Source organism: Paramormyrops kingsleyae, chromosome 25 (genome assembly GCF_048594095.1).
Source record: "Paramormyrops kingsleyae isolate MSU_618 chromosome 25, PKINGS_0.4, whole genome shotgun sequence".
NCBI classification, from domain to species: Eukaryota; Metazoa; Chordata; class Actinopteri; order Osteoglossiformes; family Mormyridae; genus Paramormyrops; species Paramormyrops kingsleyae.
Window position 1 is genome coordinate 25,876,958 of NC_132821.1, and position 25,852 is coordinate 25,902,809.

The following is a 25,852-nucleotide window of genomic DNA, read 5'->3' on the forward strand; positions in this document are numbered from 1 at the left end:
TTGTTCGATATTCTTTCGTGAATTATATTGTTGTCAATGGGCTCGCCCATACGCTTTTCTCTGTCAGTCACCATGGTGGCACGAAGCGGAGAGCTTTGGCGATCGCCTTGTCTTTTTTAATGACAAACAGTCCCCGGGATATATTACACATTATTCTGCGCGTGGCGGTGAGATATATTGGACGTTTGGCTCGTGGCAAATGGACGGACTGGGAGCGATTGGGTTTCAGGCGCTTTGAACGGCGCCCTGGACTTGTTTCAAAAGCAGAATGCAGAAGAAGACGGACGGGCTGCATAGATCTTAAGTGGGTTTTTTTTAGCCGCGGTGGATGACTCGAGGGGGGGGGGGGAGGATGTGCTGAATTTATTTAAACTCTTGAAGTAATCGGGGGGACCGCAGAGATACACCGAGGAGGCCGATCGTCTTCTGGCAGCAGATCTAGGTGGATCCTTTAGCTTTCCTCGGGGATTGGCTGCGGGGACGAAGCACCCAAACCCCGTGGCTCCGGCTCCGGCTCCGGGGCACGGAGATCCGCAGATCGCCGCATAGCCGGAGCGTTTTGCCGGGGGAAAAGCCAGTAACGGGCAAGGACTGAAGCAGCCCCAGAAGTGGGAGCCGTTTTTGTGTGCGTGTGCGGCGCTGCATGCTCTTCACGTCCTGCCACCAGAAAGAATGGCGTCCTACGTGGATAACAGCTTCCGACAGGCGGTCATGAAAAACCCGGCCGAAAGGACGCAACAGGTCAGCAAACGCCGCCGTCACCCCCCTCCATTGAACCAGGGGGTTTAAATGATCGGTGGGATGCCTATTGAAGCAATGAGAGCGAAGTTTCTGCCAGCTTCTGCACTTCAGATCGCGCCCGTTTATGGTTCCTCTACCACCCTGGCACCCTTGCTTTATGTGTTAAACTTTAAATTTAGCCCGTGATCGTGTGTTTTTTAAATGCATACTCCGGATTAGTGGTGTGGGACCCATGATATGCGACCATCCGACCCCCAGATGCACGTGTTTCTGGGCTCCTGGGGTCTGTGTTGTAGCAGATGATTGGCATTCGGTGGTTGTAATAGGGGTGATGGTCTGTGTGGATGCAGGATACAAGCAAACAGTCCCACCTTGCCGATTGCCGCACTGTTGCTGCTGCCACTCCATCCCACCCCCTCAGTGTCACCGATACTTTGCTTGTGACATCTACTATCGGGGAACGAATGCACGCTCGGACATCAGGCCTTTGGCACCATAATCCTTGGGAATTGTTTTCTTTTGTTTATCATTTACATCTCAATTTAATGTTTAACCCCCGGTATATATGCTTTGACTCTTAACCAGTGTTTGCTCCCCCCGTATTGCATTGCGGTTTGGACATTTTCTCATTCACAACGAATCGCTCACGACGAGAGATTATCGGTCAACCAAGAAAATTCTCCTAATGAACCTGTAAAAAAAATGCGTGTTTTAAGTACTATGTTTTGTGACAATAGAGAAACGAGGCTCTTGGTTTAACTTGAATGATTCGGATCTATGATCGTTTAGTTTTGGATCTATTACACTTCTTTGCAATTATGTTAAGTAACGTAACAATGATTAATTTGCCGTGACTTGATAGTGGAGATAATTTAGCCTAGTCATGTCGGACCAAGGTGTCTATTAAAATGTATTTCATAAATTGGCATATGCTAGTGTTTTTCTAAGGTGTCTGACATCCACAAATTAATTTCCAAAATGGTCAAAAATGGGCTTTCATGCCATTTAAATTTTAATGTGAGGCTAGTGCATCAATGGCAGTTAAATTGATAGAAAGAGTGGGTCTTTGACAGAATCTGTGATCCTAAATGTTGAATACTGCTTATGTAAGGAGAAATTATCCTATTAATTTTGAGCGTCTTGATCGTAAATAGCGATTTGGAAAAAGTTAAATCTGCCTCCCTATTATAACGCGATATTGGAATTTAATAACGGTCCCCTGGGAACTCTTTCAAATTGAAATCCTGTTTGTGACCAGGGTAAGCCTATTACTGTAGATGGGGGGCAGTTTGACTGTCATCGAGGATGCCATTTTAATTTGGACAGAGGGACGGAAATTTCATTGTTCCTAAGCGATGTGGCAGGGGGCTCTTGCGGTGGATGTGCTTTTGTGAGCAGCCCATGTAACAAATAACCCAATCAAAATATTTTAGGAAAGCAGGTTGCCGTTTCACTTCAACAAGCGCTTGTGGTGAAAATATTTAAGTCTGCAAGAGCTTTGTTTCCAAAAGCAGCTGTCTCTTTTTAATGCAGTGCTTAAATGCAACATAATTACTTGTCAGTTTCTGTTGCTTGCTTTTGCTCATCAAATGAGCTGTTTTTACATTCCGTTCTCTCTGCAGCTGCCTTTAGACAAAACCACTCTCGATATTTAACACTAACGTAACTCCACTACTCGAAACAATGTCCCCTTTGTTTTCTGTTTGTCTGACTTAAGTTGTGGCTCCATTGTTTCTGCAGTTCGACATCTGATAAACGTTTCCCGGCTTATTTTGTGCTTTCTGCGTATTTGGAGATGCGAAGGGCACACGTTAGATTACATGTCTCAGAAAAGCGTGCTGAACAATAGGCCGTTTCGCGATTGACAAGAATACTAAAATAAGCGGCTGTTCAGGAGCAATCTCGTAAATAACATGTTCTTCACTGGGGTAGGTGGAGTGTCGTCTTGCTAAAGTCTGATTCTGCCTGAATGACTAATCCCTTTGTGAGGGATGTCCCCCCCCCCGATGACTCCCACAACGGGCCTTTATTAATCCGTTATGCAGGAGGACCCAAAAAGGTATGTCAGTGGTTGTGAGAAATTGAGCGATAGCGTGGACAAGATAAATGGGTGATAGGAGCAGATTGTGCTGCTTTATTCCACCCCCCCATGGAGCATGCCATGTTTGGCGGAGCAAGGCTTTGTGTGTGCGAATATTTTTCGCAGAGTACATTGCTGGTTATGCAGCCGGGCCGTTTGAGATCTTTCAGCCTCGTGATAAATGAGTGCTCTCCCTCTGAAGGCAGTGGGAAGCTAATTAAGGATCCTTTCCTGAAAAGTGTACAGGGCTTTGCTGTGGTGTTCTTCAGCGTTAATAAAGCACCGCGTCATCGTTTATTATTATTATTATTATTATTATTATTATTTTATTATTATTATTATTATTTTTGTGTGTGTGTGTTTTGTATTTTACAGTCACGTTCTTTAATTTTCACCCTGGATGGGATGCCAGCTGATCACAAGGTACACCACACACACACACACACACACACACACCAGCTGGGATTCAAACCTCTAACCAGGGAAGTGTGAACATGCAACAGTGAAAACCGCTGAGCAGATTTTCATAAGTAATACAGGGGCGGCAGTTGGTCAGTTCAATCCAGGGCAGTAAATTAGTGTACAGAAACATCCTTCATGTCCAGTAGCTGTGGATCACACTTACTCAGGCCGGTGCTGTTTCCCCGACTAAGGACAACTGCCCGCTTTTTGCGTAAAGCTCACCAGCTGTCCTGTAAATCTCTGTCACCCCCCACAACCCCAGTAACTCTGCTTGAGGACCCGTATAACTGCATTACCGGCCGTGTGATGGATCGTTATTGGGCCTTATGGTGGCGGTAGCGCCTCGAGGTCAACGACGGGGCAGCTCGTTTTCCGAGCTGGTGAGAAATGTCTCGAACCCACGACTGAAGGTGTCGAGGCAGTAAACATAAAACAGCATTACTGCGGTGACCTGTGTTCTTAGCAGCACTGTGTCGAAACTGGGGTCCCAGTCATGGTTTGGGGCATGTCAGGCACTTTACCCAGAATCCTCCCTCACTTCCTGTTGCCATGCACTTACCCATAATGCCCTGGGGATTTGACGCTGATATGTGCATTCACCCCTCACCTTCTCACCCTGCTGTTTATTTTCGTTCTCCGGTTATATTTATTAGGCAGTCAGCCCCGCTGAACCGTAAATCTTTTTTTCTTTGGTTTTAAAATGTCCAGCTGTGAAGTATCGACTGCCTCGGCCGGCTTCGAGCGGACCAATGGCCCCCTCCCCTCTAACAGTGAGGTTAACAAAGGGGAATGGGATGTAACTGGGAGAAATGACAGCCTCGGATTCCTGACTCTAATCCCCTTGGTGGTGGTGGTGGTGGGGGGGGGGGGGCACCACACACTGCCCTGCTGCCTCGTCTACCCCCACCTTTAGCCGTCAACATACACTGATGTGACAAGGCTTGACCGAGCCGGTTTAGGGGCTGTTTCCTGGTGGGGGTGGGGGGGGGTCTGGTGGACTTGGGTGGTCAGGAAAGGGGGAAGCTTTTGTTTAAGTCTGACTCTCCTCAGCATCTGACTCGGCGCCTCAGTCCGTTGGTCTGAAGGTTCCACAGATGCCTGCAAGTCTGTTCTTGCTCTTTTATAATATTAATATAAAAAAGTCATAAAGTATGATGTACTGGGGGGGGGGGGCGGGAAAGAAGTCTTGCTTGGCCTGAATCGCGCTGAGCTGCTTTCGTTTTTATTCTGGAAGTTTACAGATCGAGGCGGTGCGGTGATTCGGTCGGTAACCGGCTGGCCTCACGCCTTCAGGGGTCGCTGTTTGTATCCGTGCGTCAAGATGACGGCGTTCATTGGGGTCTCTGAAGTGCCTCTGTTGTACAGTGTTTGTATTTGTGCATCTGTGTTCCCTTTTGATGGACTGGTGTCCTGTCCGGGGTGGGGGGCAGCCTTGTGCCCTGTACCCTGTGCCCTGTGCTGGGGGGGTGGACTTCTGACCCTGCTGTCACCTTGACCAGGATAACAGCTTAGAAGTTGAATGGAATGGGGTGGAGTTTCACCTGTGGAATCCATTCTCCTTACCCATAGGAATATTCATTAACTATGTGTATCTTTAAGTTAGCGTTTCCCATCCCGCTCCTCGGGGACCCCCAGACGGTGCCAGAGGGACCATCCCTGGGGGCCGGTTTGAGACGCGCAGCTTTAAGTGCGAGAGGCAGGCTGGACTCGACGGCGTGTGATGAGGTCCTGCGGTCTGTGCTCCTCTGTCCCATAATGCATTAGTTTCTCTGCCTGCCTGTCGGGGGGACTTGCCCTCCTGCTGTGAACTTGCCCTTCTCCCGCACCTGCCGTAAAGAAAAGCCCCCGTCTTGTTCTGCGCTTTGGCGAACCCCCCCTCCTCCAGTGGGGGTCACGTTTGTGGGGCGCAGGTGCTCGACTCGTAGATCTGGCTTTGGGATGCCAGCGGAGGGGGGAGTGTGTGTGTGTGTGTGTGTGTGTGTGTGTGTGTGTGTGTGTGTGTGTGTGTGTGTGTGTGTGTGTGTGTGTGTGTGTGTGTGTGTGTGTGTGTGTGTGGGTGGTGGGGGGGGGGTGTTCTGAAATGTGGGCCCCAGGCAATGGCCTGGACGGCGAAAGTGAGTCTTCATACCGACCCTGCAGATTAGCTTGAATGCCACACTATGTATTTTTAATCCTGTTGCCCGCGGCGAGCAGTGTGGATTCACCGCGCCGAGGGGCTAATCCCTGGATATTATGGTCTGGCGAGCTCATGGAGTCGAGAAGGCGGCAACCCCGTCGGCCATGGAGGGAGAGTGATTTGGTGGTGGGGGGTCTTTTTGTGGGGGGGGGGGGGGGCAAGGACCACAGTGCAGGACTGATTCCAAAAACAGGGGAGGCGGCTGCCAAGGCTTTGTTGGTGCCCCTGTGCCCCCACCCTGAATGGGGCCAGTTCTGGTGGTAGCGCTGGTTAATTATAACCTGTGTCGCTGCTGGTGGTCGGAGGGAGGGGGGGGCTGGCCTTTTTTGGTCTTTCTCTCTGTTCTCTGCCTGGTGGGGGGGGGGGCAACTGTTTGCTAACTGTGGGGGTGGGGGGGTGACCCCCGCACCTGTATGTCGGAGAGATGGTGCGGACGGATTCTCAGAGCACTCCCTGCACTTTTGACGCAGTCGGCATTGGCTCACTGCGCTGTGATCGGCCGCCCTGTGCTGCGTAACAGAGCGTGTGCACTGCAGTGTGCCACTGCACCTCACCACGGCGCCCCCCTATGCCGCAATCCTGTCACTGCGGCAGGATGCGGCCCACGCCTGGAGCTGGGTACCCGGCACTGCGGATCTGTCACGGAAGGACTCCGGGGTACCTGGCACGGTGGGACCATTCTAGGATTTTTTTTTTTTTTTTGGTGAGGGGCATAAGAGGGACTGTAATTCATACAGGGCAGTGCCCCTTGTAGCCCCGCCCATGTACACGCCCCCTGGAGCAATGGTATTAATGACCAGGGTGCTGTTTCGGAGATTCAGATCATATGGTTCACCTCGCAAACAGGTGGCCAAGATCCTGAGGAGGATCCTGGAAGGCTCCTTCCGGAACCTTCCGATGCCTCTCCGGCCTCACCCAGAAGACGTATGGCCTGCAGCGTGTCATCCTCGGGCTCATGCAGACTCATGCGTCAGTCGGCTGCTTGGAGCGGCTTCGTGCCTTTAAGGGGAGTGTGAGACTTCTTGAGAAAACTGTGGAAAACTGCCCCCCCAGTCCACTGAATGGGTGTGAGCATCCTTTGAGAGTGAGTTTTGTGCCCTCCGGCGCTCTGAAACTCCACCCATTTGCTGTGTAATCGCCCCCCCCCCCTCCCCAGCACCTCAAAAGTCACACCACACTACCCCTGCAGAGATGGGCCATGTGTATGGTTTGGACCCAAATACCCTCGGGTGCCTCTTTTTAGCACCGGCCCGTCCATTTCTGTAGCTCTGCAGTCCTTGCGCCCGCTGGACGTGTCTATTTTAGCCTGAGGTGAGGTGCCGTGTACCGTTTACGAGTGGTGCACGTCCATGGTCCCCCTGCAGGCGGGACGGGTCTGTGTCAGTTGGAGACGATAGAAAGCAAGAGCCTCCCATCTCTGAAACAAAGTAAAAGTGATGAAAATACACCACTGAATGTAAGACAGTTAAAAACTGTAATAAAATACTGCACCTAAAGGGGACATTTGTGCTGCGGATTTATGTCTGTTGCCTTTTACGGAAGCTTGGCCCGATTTGACCCTCAGAGAGCCTCATGTAATGTCTCACGACCCCCCCCCCCAACCCCCGGATGTCAGTCTGACCTACCCCCTGCAGCTCTCAGGGGGAATGCACTGTTTTTTGCTGCGTCGCTGAGATGTAGCCGCATGGGCGGCTCAGGGTAACACTGCTGCGTTTTTCCCATGCGCCGCCGTCCGCATGCATGAAGCGTGTCTGCATGCCCCGCAGTCCTAGTCGCATCTCGCAGCTCTCGCCGTTGCGTGACAGCCCGCCTGCAATTCTTACACCTTGGCAGGATGCTGCGCTGCGCACCGTTTATAAACACGACGTTTATGATCCTTCTTACGCAAAGTGAGAAGTTATACGTCCGCTCTGGTTTCGACCACACGGTTTTTAAGTAGCTATTTAGGAAATGTTCTCTTCCTGTTCCTTACACCGTTTGGAAAATGAAAGTTATGGAAAGCGGGCTTTAACGGGCATGGCTGATGCGGGAGATGGGCATCGCTGGCTGGTCCCATCCAGCCTAGCCTCCCTGCCGTGCTTTTACGCTTTGCAGTGGGTTAGGCGAGGGGCATGAAGCTCGAGAGCGGGGAACGGCAGCTACGTAGTGGGGTATGTGAAAGTAGGTTTATGGTACAGGCACCCAGAACAGTGCGCTTATCAAATGGAAAAGGGCTGTGGTATCTCTATAACCAGCGTTTATATTTGAAGCTTTATGCTTGCATTACGTCACATTCTGGGAGATTTGAGATATCGACCGCAGTCGTGCTTCATGAAGGAGCTCTTTGCTCTTGACTAAAACTGGTCTTCTGTCACGTGACTGGGCGATATTTCTGTGGGGTCCGCCACGATCGGAGAACGGAAGCTTAATTGATGCTGAATGCTGAAACGTGGTTGCGGTGACCTTGAAGCTGAGGATAGCTGGGTAGTTGTGCTCTAGCTGGTGTCCTTGGCTGCACGGACTGCTTGCATGATACCTCTGTTTGGTTTCTGCTAGATGCAACACTTTCACCCAGCTAGTGATTCAACTGCTTCGTTAAACCATCGGCTTAATGCCAATAGCAACCGCTTAAGCAAGCTAGTGTGACCAGCCTATTGTTTTCATCATTATTATTATTTTTAAGTTCTTGTCCTCACATTTGTTTCATGCCGGGTCATACTTCTGAAGCACAAAAGGTCCAGTCGTTTATTCATTCAGGTTCGTCTTTGGCTCTTTATGTTCAATTCTGCCACTTGAGTTGCATGCAAGCACAGCAGTCGGATCGGAACGTTATAAATCTAGCCTTTACCCGGCTCTCTTAGTATGTGGTGTGTCAGTAGAACGTTTGCTGTTGGTGTGGACTGCGTGGTGCTTTTGTATAATAAAAAATAACGTTGATTTTTGAATTGCAATAATAATAGGGGTGACAGCATGGCTTATATCCCTTTTATGATGCACCAATGACGTTGAAGGTTGACACTGGAAAGATTGGAGGGTGACACTGTTTTTGCTGGTGTCGGACCTGCAGGTTTTAAGACGCTTGGCCCTTGAGTCCAGGTGTGTGTTTGACGGTCGGACCCTTAAAGGGCTCCTAGTCGGCGTCCCTGGAGAATGGGCTGATTGGTCCATCGGAGCGGGCGTTTGTTGGAGGATGCCTCGGGGTCCTGTTAAACGGCGACGCTCCTCACAGTAGCTCCGGCGAGGACCCGATGCTATTCTGTCGGGTACTTCAAGGCAGATTTGTCAGGCTAACGACGTGAAACGCCATTTTTACCCAGATAATGGTGATCAGGCTTTGACATGGTGGCGAGTCATAAGAAAGATGAGAATTCAAATGAAAAAAAGCCACTAATTAGTTTTATCATGGTTTCTTCCAGTAGTTGTCAGACAGTGATGGTGTTTTGCAAACCAAAGCTGCCATTATCACACACTGTGTCTGGGCCCCTGAAAATTCTCCCCCTTTACGAGGAAGTTTTTTTTTTTTTAATTATTTACTCATTTTGGTATAAATCTCTATCGTGGTTGGTTGTTTTTCAGCCTTGCGTTTCTGTGAGTGGTCTGAGTATCCATGGAAACCAAGTTTAGTTTGTCAAACTACATATAATTTGCTTAATACTATAGTTGGGGTCGCAGAGCGTAAGATCGCCAAGGGTATGTTTGTCTGGGGGTCCTGGACAGGCCTCTGACCCCTGTTCCTGACTCCTGAAGGTGTTTCAGACGTGTTGACGTGAACGGGAAATGTGTGTCTTTTGTGGAACTGCTTCCTGGTTACTCGAAATAACACGCCAGGTCTGTGGGGAAGGTGGCAAACAGGAAGCATTCCCCGAAACGGGCAGCCGCAAGACAGGTGGCGTGGGGGAGTTGGACGGGCACATCCGAGGACCCCGGAAAGTGCCGGATTGTGGCCGTGTGACACAAAGCAGAAATCGAGCGGTTTTTTTTTTTGTCCGTGCCCGAGGGCATCGTAACGTTCTGCCTTGCGTCGTTCAGTGACATGTTTTCCCGATGGTCTCATTTCTTTGGAATTGCTTTGTTGTCATTGTGCTGTCTCATCTGTAAACAACAGGCTCTTCATTTGTCTTGTTTTTTTTTAAATATTTTTTGCCAAACTTGCATCTCGTTCGTTTTGGGGAGGGGCTGGCTGCTAAAGGAGAGCAGAACAGAGTCCCGGTGGCAGATGAGGGTGGGGGCACCTGTGTAACTGGGTTACTAATAATGGTTGTGGTGATTTTGGCACGGAAGGTCGACTGTGAGATGAGTATGCGGCTTCTTCACCTGCAGCACAAGAATACCAAGTGAAAACGCAAGTCACACAATCGGTTGTCGTGGTGAAGGTGACCCTAAACTGCAAAGGGAGAGGGGCTTGTCTGCTGCGAAAGCCACTCCTTGGGGCTATCTCGCTGCTGGGGCACAGCGACTGCAGTTCAGGTGCAGTGGCACTGTCTTCTGGACCTGGGGCCTGTGCAGCAGTGATCTTCCATGACGCACGTGATGTTTGTGTGAAGTTCTTGTGAGTGTCATTGAAATACATTTTTAGATCTCGTGGGGGGAAAAAAAAACCCCATTATTTTTTTTAGTCTTTTGCTGCTGTTGTTTGTAAAGTTCCCGAAAGTGAAAGTGCATAAATTTAACTTCAGAAACAAGGAATTATTTTTGTGAGCTATAGTCTCCGCCCACTTGTCGAAGTCTCCGCCCACTCTTCACACAGTTCCCAGTTCTATAGTCTTCATTTTGGTTTTTGCCATCTTGCTAATGTTCCTGTAATTTGTCTTGAAATAAATAACTGCTCCCCTTAATTATTTGTATTTACTGTTCAGTTCTGTTTGTTCTTCTTCACATAGCTTCTCCCAGCAGAGCCCTTTTCTGAAGCGCAGCCTCGGAAATCGACAGAACGGCAGTTGATTCACTGCATGCTTTTTTTTTTTTTTTTTTTTCCTCTGATGGTCTGTTTAGCGGACTTCTTAAGTGCAGCGTAGGCGAGCAGCCGTACTCTGTATTTTAATGACTAGGGAGCTGATAGAGTAAAAGGGAGAGAATGAGCGTTTTCCTGCACTGCAAAGGGCCTCCTCCCTGACGCTCCAGGATGCCGCGTTGATAGCCCGTTTTCTCTGAAACGCATTGCCTCTCGTATTACCTGGCTCGACGATATCCCACGTTGTCCGAGAATCACCACAACGCAGTGCCCTCTCCCGTGCTTCTGAAATATTAAACCTAATTAAAGAAGTACCCATTAGGGGGCGGGGCCAGTGGGGGAGGGGCGGCATATCTATGGTTGCCTAGCAGCCGGACTCCTGCTGATTGGCGGAGTTGCGTGCGTACCCTGTCTGGGGCGTGCCGAGTGGAGGGGTGTCTTTCATTAAGGAAGAGGATGAATTATTGAACCTGATAAAAGCCTGCTTGCTGGGGGTGAGGGGGGGGGAACTGCCTTGTTAACCTTTGCCGTGGTGAGGAGATCCCACACCCTTCTGGTGACGTCTCTAAGTTTCAGAATGCGTTTTATTAGCGATTTTGATATTTAGGTGCCAGACGTTCCTGCTCTTGGCCTGTTTAGTCTTCAGTCTGTATGTTCCTGTCATTCAGAAAGTGCCTGTCAATATTCCCCCTTAGTGTACCCTTGGCATTGCTCTGGTGACCTTTAAAGCTCCCTTCCTGACCCCCCCCCCATGGTACCTGGCCCCCCACCACAGATGCTTGCTGTTGATCCACAGGCAGTTAAAACAGATATAAATTAAAGTGCACATTTATTCTGGTTTTACTGCCAGTTCATTTTGTTTCTTTTCTTTGATCGTGGTGAATCTGCTTGCACAAACCGTGGCTTTTTGAGACCGACTTGCCACACGGGCCGTACCTGAAGATGCTATGCTTCTCAGCCCATTTACAGACGGGGGGGGTGGGGGGCGGGAGCGATTTTTCGCGCTGTAATACAATGGATCACACAGTGTTTGACTTCCGTCGCAGATGCAGCTGTCTTTCTTAGTCACAGTGCAAATATTTTAACAGCAAAGAAAAATGTTTTAATGAGTGAAGTGACTTTGTGAAAGGTAGTACTGTTGAAATTATATGTATATATTTTTTTGGGAGGGTTGGCTGAAACCGGTTGGTGTGTGGCTCTGTAGTTTAGGACTTTCTGTGATCAGAAGGTTGTTGGTTCAGATCCCATTCCGGTAGACTTGTCACCATTAGACCCTTGAGAAAAGCCCTTAACCCCGATTGGCTAACAATCAGCTAACCCTGCTCTCTGATTCATCACATGAACAATAGTGCTAAATAAGTGGCTTTCTTCGATTCAGCATAATCGAAGGCTGTCTGATAACTCGAGTTATTTATATGTAAAAGGTTTGTGTTCAAAGCTTAAATGAGATTGGAGCCATTATATCCTCGACCTTTGCATAGTCTATCATCCATCATGTCCTTGCCATAAGAGGCCATATCTGAAAAATTTACATTTATTTCTCTCTGACACATTTACCCGAAGCCTCTTGCAGTAGAGGAAAGGGCTGTATTTTAGGTGCGCTCACTGGGATTTGAACCCACGACCTTTGTGTTGTTAGCGCAGTGCTCTACTTGTTAAGCTACGGGAGCTAATGGAGTTGTGCATGGCCTGGTTTTTTTTTTTTTTTTGTTTATTTGTCCCTGGTGAACGCAGCTGCTGCTGGTTGTGAACTGTCAGCCTCGCGGTGCACCAGACGTCTCGGGGATGTTGGCCGCGTCCTCCAGCTCCCGCGGCCGCTCGTGTTCACGTTTTATTGTAATTAGCGTGGCCGGCTAATTTGTTTAGTTTTTTTTCCGACGTTCCGCACGATTAGCCCTTCATGGTGTTTTAAATGCTGACGCGTAACGTTTATCTGACCATGACGAGCGTCAAGGAGACTCCGCGGGAAGTAGAGTTATTACCTTACTGTGGCGGCATGAGTTATGTTGCGGGGGGGTGGGGGGTGGGCTGAGGGTCCGGTTCAGAATGTGGGTAATGAAGTGAGTCAGGTCTGTGAGTTGGGGAAGAGGGGAGGGGGGGGTGGAGGCGGTGTGCCGATGTGCTGAGAACGGTTCCCGCAATTTGTGCCCCCCCCTGCCCCCGCTGCTGGCATTCAACCAACCCCTGGCATTTCCTTTGGGTAGCTTTTTGTACACTGTGGAAACACCAGCTGAGATGGCCTTGGAGATGGGTGGAGTCGACCAGGAGCATGTAGAAGAAACAAGATGTCCTTGAGATAGCGGGGTGAGGCTGGAATGCACTCCCCCAGGCCCCTGCGTGACTGAGCGTGGTCGCTAATGGCGACGGCCGTAGGTCACCCGCTCCCCCTGCAGGGGGCGCTTCTGGCGAGCGAGCCGCGGGCCTGTCCCCGAATCACCCGGAGAGCGAGCCTGTGCGTTTCCTCTTCCCAAATGTGCGAATCTGGGCTCCGCCCCCATGCCGGTCGGGTTCACGGCGGCTGCGGACTGGAATGCCACGAGAAACGCATCCCCAGGAATTCCCCTTCTCCGTGGAACGTCGCCGTGCCGATCGGGTTCACGTTTCCCGCACGGCGCACACGTGCCCTTCCGGTTCCCGTGAATGCCGGCGATCTGGGTGATACGGCCTAATGACCTTCTGAGGAATCGTCGGGTTTGTTTTTCAAACATGATGCACTCTTCCTTTTTGTTGTGGTTTTCACATGTCTGATGTAAGTTTAAGGGTAATTTCATTTGCATGTATAGCAGTGTGAGGCTCACTGGGCTGCGATCGAAAGGTTGCCAGTTCAAGTCCCAAACTCGACAGGATGATCATGTGGTATTGTGCCCGATAATAAAGCTCTTAACCCCCAGTTCCAGGGGCACTGCATGTAGGCTGACCTTGCACTGTGACCCCCCCCCCCCCAAAGGGAATGAGCTCTTAACTTAGGAAGGGTACAGCACCAAGGAAACAACCCATTAGTAGGGGTGTGAGACATGACCACAATGTCTTATCCTGATACGATACACACACACACACACACAGTCACACACTCACAGATATATATATGTACCAAATGCGCAGAACCCATTTCAGCTGTACGAATCGCTCTGTGTTTCTGTGGATACATATTTGTGGATAGTGATATATTTATGGTTCTCTTTTTTTTTCTTTTCTTTTTTTTCTACAGATCAGCTGCGCTATACAGAGCCCCTAAGAGGTCGGGTTGGGAAAATATTTTTTGAAATGGTTTTGAGTTCCCTCAGAATGGTTTTGCGTTACCAATAATAACCGTACTGTGGTTGTTTGAAGTACAAGCGGTAGAAATAGCGGACTGATAAGTGCAAACCTGAACGATATAGACATGTCCAGTTAACTGTGCTTTAAGCGTTAAACTCTGGGGGCCAAAAAAGGGGGGGGGTCACAAATGTAACTGTCCACAAGCTGGCAGGGCAAGACCCACAAATGTGCAAAAGATGCGTCACGTGTACAAATCAGTCTGTATTTTTGTGGATATTGTTTTACACAACACAAATTTAAAAATACGTATTTGTGGATTTTGGTACGTATTTGTGGATTGTCTTCTGGGGGTTACAAATAATAAAGTCCAATAAAAAAATGTGCCACATCCCATGTGGTGATGTGTAACATTGCAAACCGTCATCCGAGGGAACGGCGCCTTAGCTGGGGGAGGTGGTGCAGGTCAGCTGGCGCGTTCGGCTTCTCCATCACCACCTTTATCTTCTTGGCTTTGCGCCTGCACTCTGACCGAGGCATTTTAAACAAGAATGTGGTGGCCATGGGGGGTCACACTGGGGGATTTATGTCACCTGCTCTTTCTCCCACCAGCCCTCGGTCGTGTCACACAGACAAACCCCCAGGCTTCGCTCTTCATGTCACAGGGGTGACCTCTCGCCTTCCGCCCTGAGCGTGGGGGGGGGGGTGGGGGGGTGGATGTTGTTCGCTGAAGCTGCCTCAGCACTTGGGCCCCGTGATGGAGCATGATGAGGCAGAAAACCCCAAAAAAAAACCAGCTTGCCTGGGGATTAAACCATGTGATTGCTGAGTGACAGGTTTTATTTACGGAAATATGCAAGCGGCCAATAGCTCGGTGGAGAGCAGTGGATTGGTCAGCTTTGTCATCATTTTATAAACCCTACCTTCATTTGGGACCTGATGGAACTTTCTGGATTATGTCTTCCCACGATTAGGTATAGATGGCTGCCCATTTAGCCTGGTCCACTTCCCCCTGTAGGTCATGGCAGCTAGACAAGAAGACCTGAACCGGAGGCAATGTTCTGTTTCTGTTTTACTGTAAGAGCCCCCCTCCCCCGGAACATCTGTGCCCTGACAAATTGGCGAAACTAATATGTGGCGATACAAGGGTAGAAAGTGTAGAAATCACTTCCTCCTTCCCGATTTTGGGGTTTCGCCCGTGACCAAAAGAATTACGGCTTCCTCCTCCCTCGGCCGTTGACGGCGAAATTAGCGTGCGAGGTACGTCCTGCCGTCCGGCATTGCGTGAGCCGTCGATCTCGAGTCCTCTGCATTTTCCCGATTTTTCGCTGGTTTTGTTCTGAGTTTCGTTATGAAAGATTTGCGAGAACCAAGTTTTGGGAGGAAAAAACAAACAAAAAAAAAAAAAACCCAAAAATTATGCCAACCGACGTGAAAGCGGTGACCTACTTTTAAAGAAGTTAAATGTGAGAATGTTCCAGAGTTACACAATTCCGCAGCGCCACTCTGCGAAACAAGCCCGCTTCTTCATCCCGGTACTGGCGTGCCGTAAATAGCATCCCCCCGTGTCAGCGGTGTTTCTGCTGAGCCGACGGACCGCGCCGGCTGATCGGCGGATGCGTATCTGTCGGCAATGGTACCCAAACCATCCCACCCCCCCCACCCACCCACCCCCAATGCCCATGTTGCAAGCTGACAGCAAATGTAGGCTGAGGATCGTAGGCAGGTTATTGAAAGGTGTTGATGAGATTTCCATGCGCTTTTATTTTTAATTTTTTTTGCAAATCTTTTTCATGTAGCGACAGTCAAAAGAGAAGCACCTCGCTTAATATTTTGACGTTTCCACTGGCGGACATCCTGTTTTCTTCTTGCATTTTTCCCTCCATATCTGGATTATGATATTCATCTCTTGCTTCAAAGGCCTTTCCGAAGACCGGCTCACGGAAAAAGCGAGGAGTAATAATTTCCAGGCCGACATGTTGAAGGTTTTATTCCGGAGTGCCGGTCACCCTCCAGCTGTCCCTCACTTGGCGAGAGGGAATCTGGGCTGCTGAGAGTGGAACGGGGGTGGCACATGTGTGGGGGGGGGAGCTATGAAGGGGAATTAGGGGGATGTAGGGGGGAGCTGCCCAGTTATGGAAGGGAGGCACATGGTTATGTAGGGGAGATGCCTGGTTATGGGGAAGACCTTGTGGATTATGGGGAGTAGATGCTTTATTGTGGAAGGGGAGGGGCCTGGTTGTTGAGGTGGTGGTGGGGGGGGTGATGGTGAAGAGGAGGAGCCTGAATGTGTGGGGGAGGGACCTGGTCGTGGAGTACACCTGATTGGCTTATGGAAAGGAACTGGAAGTGCAGAGTTTACCACCTAAACTAAAAGGTCCCCCTTATGAGATCTGCAGTTAGTCGCATGTCCAATACCCCCAGTTACACTAATCCTGTGCTTTGGCAGGTGGAGATACGTGCAACATCCTGGTAGCCCCACAAACACACATGCGCACCCTACCGTACACGACGTGTCTGGTGCAGCTCCCGCAGTCTCACGCTTACCGGCAGGACGTGGTGGCATCGCTTGCCTGTTGCCAGGCGATAACGCCGGCAGCTGGAAGCCAAAATTCATTACCATATTCAGAACGACAGGAAACGGTGAAGCGGAACCTGAAGGAGCTCTGACATCGAATCACTCTAGGATTATCTATCTATTTGCTTATCTATTTAAAGAGAGAGCTAGCATGGAAATCGCCGGTCCGTTAGGATTCCCGTGAGCCGCGCCAAGCCGCGGAACATCTTATCGGCTTCGGTCCGCTCTGGGGTCGCCTCAGCTGTGAGTTTCCCCACAGCTACATGAAGCATTTTGAAGCCGAGTGCTTTTTATCTCTCCTGGTACCGGGTACCAGCTGGAAACCTGCCTCCACCTGCTGGTTTGGGTCACTTGAAGACGCCAGACGCCTTTCGGAGAAGTTCATATCCCTGATCGTTTTTTGACTTCGAGTTCAGTTGAGTTTGAGAAACCCATCAACTGTCAGGCTTATGCTAATCAGACTGAGTGTTTCTAAGGTGTGAGGAACGACCCGGCTGAGGAGGTCTCTCTTAGCTACCACACAGAGGCTTGGGGGGGTCCCCTTGTCACCATGGTGATTAAATAGCAGCACATTTGCACCCTGTGACAGACTGCTGCCCTGCCATATTAGGCCCTGCACCCTGGGGGGGTTTCCGATTTGGATCAGTTAGATTCTCACTTTAGCATTAGCATTCGAAATAAGCATAGGCTAATAATTTGATCTTAATCATGTGGACTGGTCGTGTTGTCTGATTGGCTCAAAGCTGTTTTATTTGTATTCAGGGTCTTTGTTTAATCCCAGTATCGCTTTTTCCTCGTCGGCCTCCCACATCCATGTGACAATTTTCTGCTGGTCTGTCAGGTTTTTTTTTTTTTTTTTTCTCTCCCCCCCCCTGTACCAGTGATGCTGTATCCCCCCCCGAGGAGGGAGCAGCCTCTGAAAAATGTCTGCACTCTCCTTAGCTCCCCCCCAGGGAAAGCTGGTAGGCACGGCGGAGGGGAGGGCAGCATAGCCTTTGTGGGATGTGGGATGGGTTCCCTGCTGGATTGTGTGGAGAGGCACCGTGCAGCCCCCCCCCCACCGAGTCAGACAAAAGGGCTCATTGTGAGTCGCATTCCGGCCCTTTTTTGAGCCCCCCCACCCGGTCGCCAGGCCCGTGGGGCTCCCACACTAGGCCGGCCTCTTATGATCACCTCCTCGAACCGTTGGGTCCGGGCAGGACGGGGCAGCGGCTCTGCATGCGATGCCACTCGGGGAGCCGGTGCCAGGGAGGGAGGGGCGTGAAGCTCAGCTGTTCCGGGAAGAAGGAAATGTTCCACCTCTGTCAAGTCCAGCGTTCCGGGCTGGAAGAGACCGAAGCAGACACCTTTCCATGACCTCCATGATTCCCTGAGCTAGATATCCATGTGAGCCAGCACGTGATTGGTCACCCTCCTCTTCTTTTAATGTGGGTTTCATGAAATTCACCCTGGGTAGGGTTTTTGTAAGGGGGGGGGGGTCTTTTCTGTGTGGCTGTAGCGTATAATTCAAAATAATCAGGCACTTGCTCACGTGATCTTTTGTTGAAGAGGTAGAGAAGGGGGTCCTTATTCCCGCTGCTCGTCTGCCAGACTTTCCAATTACCGTTCGATGGTGATGGACAATAGGAGCCGGTCTGGGCTTTTCCTTCGACCAGGAACGGTGTGTGTCTGTGTGTGTGTGTCTGTGACCCACTTTTCCCATTGGGATTATAGGCAAATAGCAGATTGTATCCTCTTGTTTCTTGAAAAGGAACTTGATTTGTTCATGCAAATATAACACGCTTATTTCACCTTTGAGTCATCGTGCAATGTACAGCGCTCTGGAAGAGACCTGCTGTGCCCCGTTTTATTATAGGTGAAGCCTGGGTGGTTTGCTGTTGCGTAAAGCAAACTTTTTCCTTTCTTGAGCTGACGTTCTGTTTGCATATTTAATCTGATTTTCCCCTCCTTAAACATACCGTAATTGTTTTCGCCGGCAGTGGCATTCGTGGTTTCGTTCTCGGCGAGCTTCTGGCTGCTGAATAATTTACGCCATGTCGCCTCTGGCCTGACGCTGCGATGGAGGAAGTGCAGCGGCTGCCTGGCATCGCTGACTCGACGCTAATGCAGCTAAGATAACACGACCCCGCTGTGGTCCTCAAGGCTTTCTTGGTTTTGGTCTAAATGCAGCATTTCACATTTCACACAGAACTCGATGTCACGCCGTTATTTTTAGCAAAACAGTGGTTAGTGCAAAGCCCCTCCCCCCACGCCGACCCGCTTGTGCCGTGTCGTGCAAATGAATTTCTCGTGCAAATAGATGCGCGTGAGGACTTTGCTTTTCATGGAACCCTTCACCTGCCGATCGCCTGCTGTACTCTTACTCTGCCTTGATTAATTCCAAAGCCCCTATTGATTTTTAATCTGATACCTTCTAAAAATATCACTCCCCCACCCCCTGCCTGTTCCCTGTGGGGTCTCTGACAGACCCATTGATCGACCCCAGGCCACAGTCTACGCCTTGACCTTGGTCCTGCTTTTTGTATCCAGAGGAATGAAGTGACTGGGCCTTGGTGGGGGGGGCAGGCTGTGTCAGCAGTGCTGGACCCTGCATTAGGACCCTGTCCAGACCCTGTTTATCCTTCCTGCACTAGGACCCTGTGCAGACCCTGTTTATCCTTCCTGCACTAGGACCCTGTGCAGACCCTGTTTATCCTTCCTGCACTAGGACCCTGTGCAGACCCTGTTTATCCTTCCTGCACTAGGACCCTGTGCAGACCCTGTTTATCCTTCCTGCATTAGGACCCTGGGCAGACCCTGTTTATCCTTCCTGCACTAGGACCCTGTGCAGACCCTGTTTATCCTTCCTGCACTAGGACCCTGGGCAGACCCTGTTTATCCTTCCTACACTAGGACCCTGGGCAGACCCTGTTTATCCTTCCTGCACTAGGACCCTGTGCAGACCCTGTTTATCCTTCCTGCACTAGGACCCTGTGCAGACCCTGTTTATCCTTCCTACACTAGGACCCTGTGCAGACCCTGTTTATCCTTCCTGCACTAGGACCCTGTGCAGACCCTGTTTATCCTTCCTGCACTAGGACCCTGTGCAGACCCTGTTTATCCTTCCTGCACTAGGACCCTGGGCAGACCCTGTTTATCCTTCCTGCACTAGGACCCTGTGCAGACCCTGTTTATCCTTCCTGCACTAGGACCCTGGGCAGACCCTGTTTATCCTTCCTACACTAGGACCCTGGGCAGACCCTGTTTATCCTTCCTACACTAGGACCCTGTGCAGACCCTGTTTATCCTTCCTGCACTAGGACCCTGTGCAGACCCTGTTTATCCTTCCTGCACTAGGACCCTGTGCAGACCCTGTTTATCCTTCCTGCACTAGGACCCTGTGCAGACCCTGTTTATCCTTCCTGCACTAGGACCCTGTGCAGACCCTGTTTATCCTTCCTGCACTAGGACCCTGGGCAGACCCTGTTTATCCTTCCTACACTAGGACCCTGTGCAGACCCTGTTTATCCTTCCTGCACTAGGACCCTGTGCAGACCCTGTTTATCCTTCCTGCACTAGGACCCTGTGCAGACCCTGTTTATCCTTCCTGCACTAGGACCCTGTGCAGACCCTGTTTATCCTTCCTGCACTAGGACCCTGTGCAGACCCTGTTTATCCTTCCTGCACTAGGACCCTGTGCAGACCCTGTTTATCCTTCCTGCACTAGGACCCTGGGCAGACCCTTTACCCATCCTGCAGTAGGATCCTGGCCATACCTATCTCTGGTTTTTTGCTGATATGCATTTTGTACACAGGAGGGGGATGACACATTTGGGTTTATTTATTATTTTTTTTGTGTTGTTGAAGTACTAATGCCGAGATGAATTATTTGACCGCATAAAAAGATAAACCTGAAGGTTCATGCATTATTAGTTTTTAGTTTCCCTAAATGTTTTTCATTCCAGATTAATTGTTCCTGTTTCTGGGATGTGACGTCAGATTGTCAGCATCCGTGGCTGATTGCCTGCAGATGTCCGTCAGACCTGTAGGTGGCAGTCATGAACCTGAAACCCATCCTGAGCCCCCACTCTAGCAGACTCTGATCAGATTTTCGTCTCTGATTGCGAATGTCTGACATGACCGGGAAACTCCATGACCAGAACTGTAGCTCTGTGTTCTGGACCGCGATGGATTATTACCGTCTAACAAATCTGCAGAATGTTGACTTAAACATTTTTGCTCACTGTTAAGTTCCTGTCTAACGAGGCGTTTTTAAATGGTAAATGAGTTACCCAAGGGCATTAAATTCAGAGACGAGTGTGCACTTTTTGTCAAGGATGTTCTGAGAACCGTGATGTGTCTTTGATTTGCGTGTGTACGTGCTCTTCTGAGAAATTCGTCGGCTTCCTACCGCGTCTGTATAGGTTTCTCACACACTGGGGGGGGCGGGGTTGTTCTGGTTTCGGTGGCTTCTCCTGACTTAGCTGTGAGCTATATGGACAAGTGTAAAAGGTGTTATCTTTATTGGTAATCCATTCATTGTCTGTCACTATGAACCTAGAACTTTCTCAGTTCCTTGACACCTCTCCTGCGTTTCCTTTTATCTGACGCGGTCAGATAGTCTCTGGGCCACCTGAGGGTTACGGACCTAGCTCAGGGGCCTAACAGTGACATGACTCTGCCAACCCTGGGATTTGAACCGGCGACCTCCTGATCACCGACCCAGAGTCCTAACCTAGTTAATCCACACCTTTTAGTGCTTTAGCACAGGCGCTACCATTATGGCGGGTAAGGAATACAGTTTTATTATCGTGTTTTATGCGGAACCGCGCCCCCGCACGCCCCCACCTAACGGTTCAGCTGGCCGCGTCTCTGCCTGAAATCGCGGGCCGTTCCCCTCCCCCACTCTGTGTGTGGGATTTTCAGCCACAAAAGTGTGGGAAGACGTCGACTGGCTAGCGGAATGCGCCCCCCCCTGCGGAGGGCGGACTGCGGGCGGTGACTTTAATCGCTGTTGGTTTTGGACGGATTGAAACGCCTCCCAGGGCTGGTGTTGGAGGGCATGGCTGTGCTGACAGTGCCCGCTATTGGCTTTATGGTCTGTTTGTAAAGCCAGCTGTTCTCCTGACCCTTAAACTCAACTCGGCAGACAGTTTGTGTGTGTGTGTGTGTGTGTGTGTATGTATGGTGTGTAGATTATTGGAATTTGTACATTGTGGTAATATTGTTTTATTTTAGTTTATGAGTGACACTCATTAACATTTTTGTTATGCTTTTTTTGTTGGGGCAGTTTTTTTAAACAGCCTGGGAAATCACGCCAGCGACGCCGGATTCCTCTGCTCACCTCTGCTGATAATCCTGTCATTCCTCGTGCATTAATCACGCATTTCTGCGAACGCGTCTCATCTGACCGGATGCGGAAATCGGGGGCAGGTGGATTCCTGGCCGGGGGGGGGGGGGGGGGGGGTGAGTAGATGGTTTGAGTGAGGTCACAGCAGAATTGAGACCCCTTGCTCTCAGTCCAAAACCTCTTCCTGTCCCTCTTCTCTTTCTCTCTCTCTGTCTCATTCCTTCTATTCTCCTCTGTCTCTATCTCTTCTCCTCGTTCTCTCTGTCCCTGTCTGTCGGGACAGGTGCCCCGCCAGCCAGGGTGTTACGGTGACAGGCAAAGGCGTATCAACACACCCTTGCGTCACATATCACACGCGACTGGTCCGCTCGCTGTGTCTGGGGTGGGGGGGGGGAGTGGAATTCGACCTCATCCGAATAGCCCACCGCCTGTCAGCGTGGAATGATTGGAATGGCTGCCTTGTCCGGCGTGCATGTCCTCCCGCAGGAGCATGGGGGTCATGTGACCTCGGTTGCGCAAGAGGAACGCTGGGAAAGGAGGAAATGCCTGCTAAATACTAGCTGTCTATGTTGTTTCTTTTAATTAAAAATTCCTCACGCCCCCCCCCCTCCCCAAAAAGCGAGATTTCCTTACACATGCCTTCCATACACGTTCTGGGGGGGGGTTGTGTTGTGTGCTGTGTCCTGCCAGCTGGTTTTGTGTCCCTTTCTGTCTCCGCCATGTGTCACCTGGTGTTCCTCGCCGTCACCTGTTCCTGCCCTGGGCTCCTCTCAGTGGTGCCCTCTAGAGGACACTTCCCTCCATCACAGGTTAACGGGGCTGCAGAGGTGTGACTTGTTGAAGGACGAGCGAGTGTAGCGCGAGTGTGTCAGGTGATGTCTCTCCCCCTCCCCTGGCTACCGTAAAAGCATCCCAGTGGCATTTACGCTCCAGAGCCTACAAATAGTTTTTAAAGCCAGAGTCGCTGAGGTTTACTGCTTTCCAGTGTCCAGTGCAGCCTGGCCCGTTATGTCTGCTTCGCTCTCCGACTCCGTTCGGCGGTTCGGCTCGAGAGGGTGCTCTGCAGAATGTTTGCATAATGCTCTGCAGATCTCTCTACATTTCCTTTGTATTTGGTCTTTTTTTGTTTCCCGTGATTGAAAGGCACGATATTAAATTTAAAAGTTAATATTCTGTGTGCATATTTCCATAACCCAGACTCTGTGGAAAAATGGGCTCTTTATGTAACACTGGTTTTGTTCAACTGCTTCTCGCACAAAGGCCTGTACTGGATCTCTTTGGTCTACCCTGCCCCCTAGTGGTTACTGTGTGTATTTGTCGAAACGCCAGGCTTTGTTTTGTCCTGTCCTGTGAAGTCGTTCCTGGTCTGTGTATAATTTACAAATACATATAAATCTATAGAACATGTTTCATATTTGGTCCTGTGGCACATTTTGTAGCGCTGTGGCCATTTTTTTAAGTGGGTAACGAATCACTGATTACAGTATAATTGTGGAAATTTTCTGTGTTCAGTTGCAATTGAATAAATACAGTTAACAAACTTAAGAATGGTGCCCCAGCTGGGTGTGTGTGAGATTTCTGGTCTTCTGTCAGCTGCAGCAGGTTGCTAACATGCTAATTCACTGCCCTTCACACCTGTTTTATGTGACCATTAGCCTTTTTCTTCATTTTTAAAAAAGTGATCTAATAAGGATGATGTCACACCTCTGCGCTCTGTTAAATCAGCATCCTATTGCAGTCCAAACACATGTATGTAGGCTAATTGCCATCTCTAAACTGCATGTAATGTTTGACTGTGTGTGTGTGTGTGTGTGTGTGTGTGTGTGTGTGTGTGTGTATATATTTCAGTGTATTGGTGTAATGTGATTGACATCTCATAAGGGGTGTGGCCTAATTTTGTGCGCCACTCTGCCTAGGATTGGCTAATGTTTCCCTCCCCCCAGACCCCTTCATAGATAAAGCTGTTAGAAGAAGGATGGATGACTTTGATGTAACTTGATAAATATGCTAATGGGTACTGTTAATTCGGACTGGCGTCGCAGTACTGAGTTGTCGCCAGCAGAGGGCAGACTGACCCTCTTCATTTTAATTTTCCTTTAATGCAGCGTTTCTCAAACCTGGTCCTCGGGGACCCCCAGATAGTCCACGGGAGTTGGGAGGGAGCAAAGATGTCGACAGGCTGGGGGACTGTGAGGACAAGATTAAGAAACACTGCTTTAATGGTTCATTATGATTTTAATGGCTAGAAAATCTACCTAATACTCGGCAGGAGATAATTTACCTGGTAAAAAAAAAAAAGTGAATGCAGAATGTAGTCTTATAACATGCAGGCTTGAGGCTTAAGTATTTTTCTAGCAAAATATTCTGCTTTATAAAGACAGATTTCTAAAACGATCCTTTTTTTTGCATGTGAGGTTGAATTCTGTCTGGTTTGCTGATTGGGAGGTTGAGAGATCACACTGCAGCCTCCTCACACGTGTCTCTTACAGCTGGATTGCAGTTGAGATTTTTCTTTTTCTTTATAATGATTCTTTTCCTTGAGTGAGGAAATCCCAATCCGGGTCATAGCTGAGGGTTCAGGATGCGAGCCCCCCCCCCCCCCCCCGGTGGGCGTGCCATCCGGACCCCTGTTATTTTTCCAACTTGGGACCCCCCTCTCACAAATAGTGGGAAGTGTCTGAGACCACCACCCGTCCTGTATTGCTGCTACTCGTCTAGTTTTTAATTGAGCGGTAGGAGGTACCTCCCTGGGTGTTTAAAGGTCAGCGTGTGAACGCGAGGTCTTCTCCCTGATTTAAATCTTGGCAGCCACTGGCCAGGGGTCACTGGACTGAAGCGTGGAAATGATCCCTGTGCTCCTGCTCATCGGCGCCCCCTGTCCACCAGTGTGAGGACTGCACATGTAGATTTTTAAAGCACCCCACAGCCCCTTCCGTCCTGAAGACCCCTCCCACCACATCCGAGGCGTCCTGCTGGATCTCACTCCTCCGCTCTTATTCCCGCAGGACCTGGAGATCGTCTACTCGTACCTGCACGGAATGGAGGCCCTGTCCAACCTGAGAGAGCACCAGTTAAGGTGAGGGCTGCGCCCCCACATCCCCCCCCCCCCCCCCCCCCCCCCCGCCGCCTCCAGCTTCCAGCTCCCACTCAAACACCAGCATTTCCGTTCGGCCTAAACATGCCTCTGGTGAAGATACCGCTAAGCTCCGTTTGCCCCAGAGCGTTTTACCCAGCATGCCTTGCACAAGGGGTTCACAATTGCAGAGCAGAGCTGTCTGGGAGGGTCCTCCAGGGCTTTGGGGATGGCGGGGCCACATGGGGGGGGTGTGTGTGCTCGTAAAGCTCTCTGCCACCCACCCGCTGGGCCGTTATTGACTGGTTTCATTTTATCCCTAACAATGTGTGTTTGGGGGGATTTTGTATCCATTGTGTTAAATTTTGATTCATTTATCCAGTTTTGTGCACCGCCTGTCATAGGCAGAGATATTAGCCCCCCCAGTTCCCTTGGGGCTTGACTGAGGAACAGGAGCTGATCATCTGTGTGAAAACACCCCCCCCCCACAGCTCTGGAAGCTAATCTGAGCAGACATGGAGGGTCGGTCCGCTGGGCCAGCCGGCTTTCGCCTGCGAGGCGGGGGGCGTGTGCATTATCAGTTCTGCCAGCAGGTGGCGTGTGGCTCTGTCTGAGTAGCCCCACCCCTTCAGGGCTCGCTCTACAGTCTCCCTCCTGAACAGTACGCCTCACTCCTCTGCCCTTTTTCCCCCACAGGATGATGTGTGAAACTGTGCGGTACGAAAGGCATGAGGCCAACGCCGTTTTATACTAGTAAGTATTACCTGTTTAACTCACTGGGTTACCTGTTTTTTTTGGTAAACATTACCAATACGCCCATCTGAGATACCTGGCCTCTTTTTCGTGTGAAACATTACCCATTTCCCCACCCTGGATGTCAGTAAACATGGCAAACATCGCAAACGGGCTCCTGTCTTCCTGAACGTTGATGTAACGACGCAGCTTTATGCTGGTATCACCCCCAGAGTGATTATTAATAACATTTCCCATTAATGCTAAAATATGTGCATCTTCCATAAAATAGGCTGCACGTCTTGGCAGCCTGTCGTGTTTGTTGGAAGCGCGGCCATGGAGGATGTGTTTAGCTTGAGCGCGTCGTGCCGTTTGTACAGTCGTGCGGCTGACGGTGCGTAACGCATTGATTTCGTCAGGCTGAATTAAATGCAGGATTATACACCTTTTGGAAATTCCTGCCGCCCCCAGACAATCTGAACCCCCCAGTTGTTGT

The 25,852-nt window shown here is 50.1% G+C and overlaps 1 protein-coding gene across 17 annotated transcripts in view; it reads left to right on the top strand.

Annotated features, from left to right (window-relative positions):
• Positions 1 to 25,852, top strand: part of LOC111837306 (rap guanine nucleotide exchange factor 2) — an 82,509-nt gene continuing 56,657 nt past the window's right edge. For all 17 annotated transcript variants that reach the window (XM_023799211.2, XM_023799213.2, XM_023799218.2 and 14 more), the window contains exons 1-3: positions 1 to 741; positions 24,557 to 24,627; positions 25,321 to 25,377. In XM_023799211.2, the coding sequence (XP_023654979.2) occupies positions 673 to 741; positions 24,557 to 24,627; positions 25,321 to 25,377 (197 nt within the window). In that variant the 5' untranslated portion in view covers positions 1 to 672. The remainder of the gene's footprint in view (positions 742 to 24,556; positions 24,628 to 25,320; positions 25,378 to 25,852) is intronic.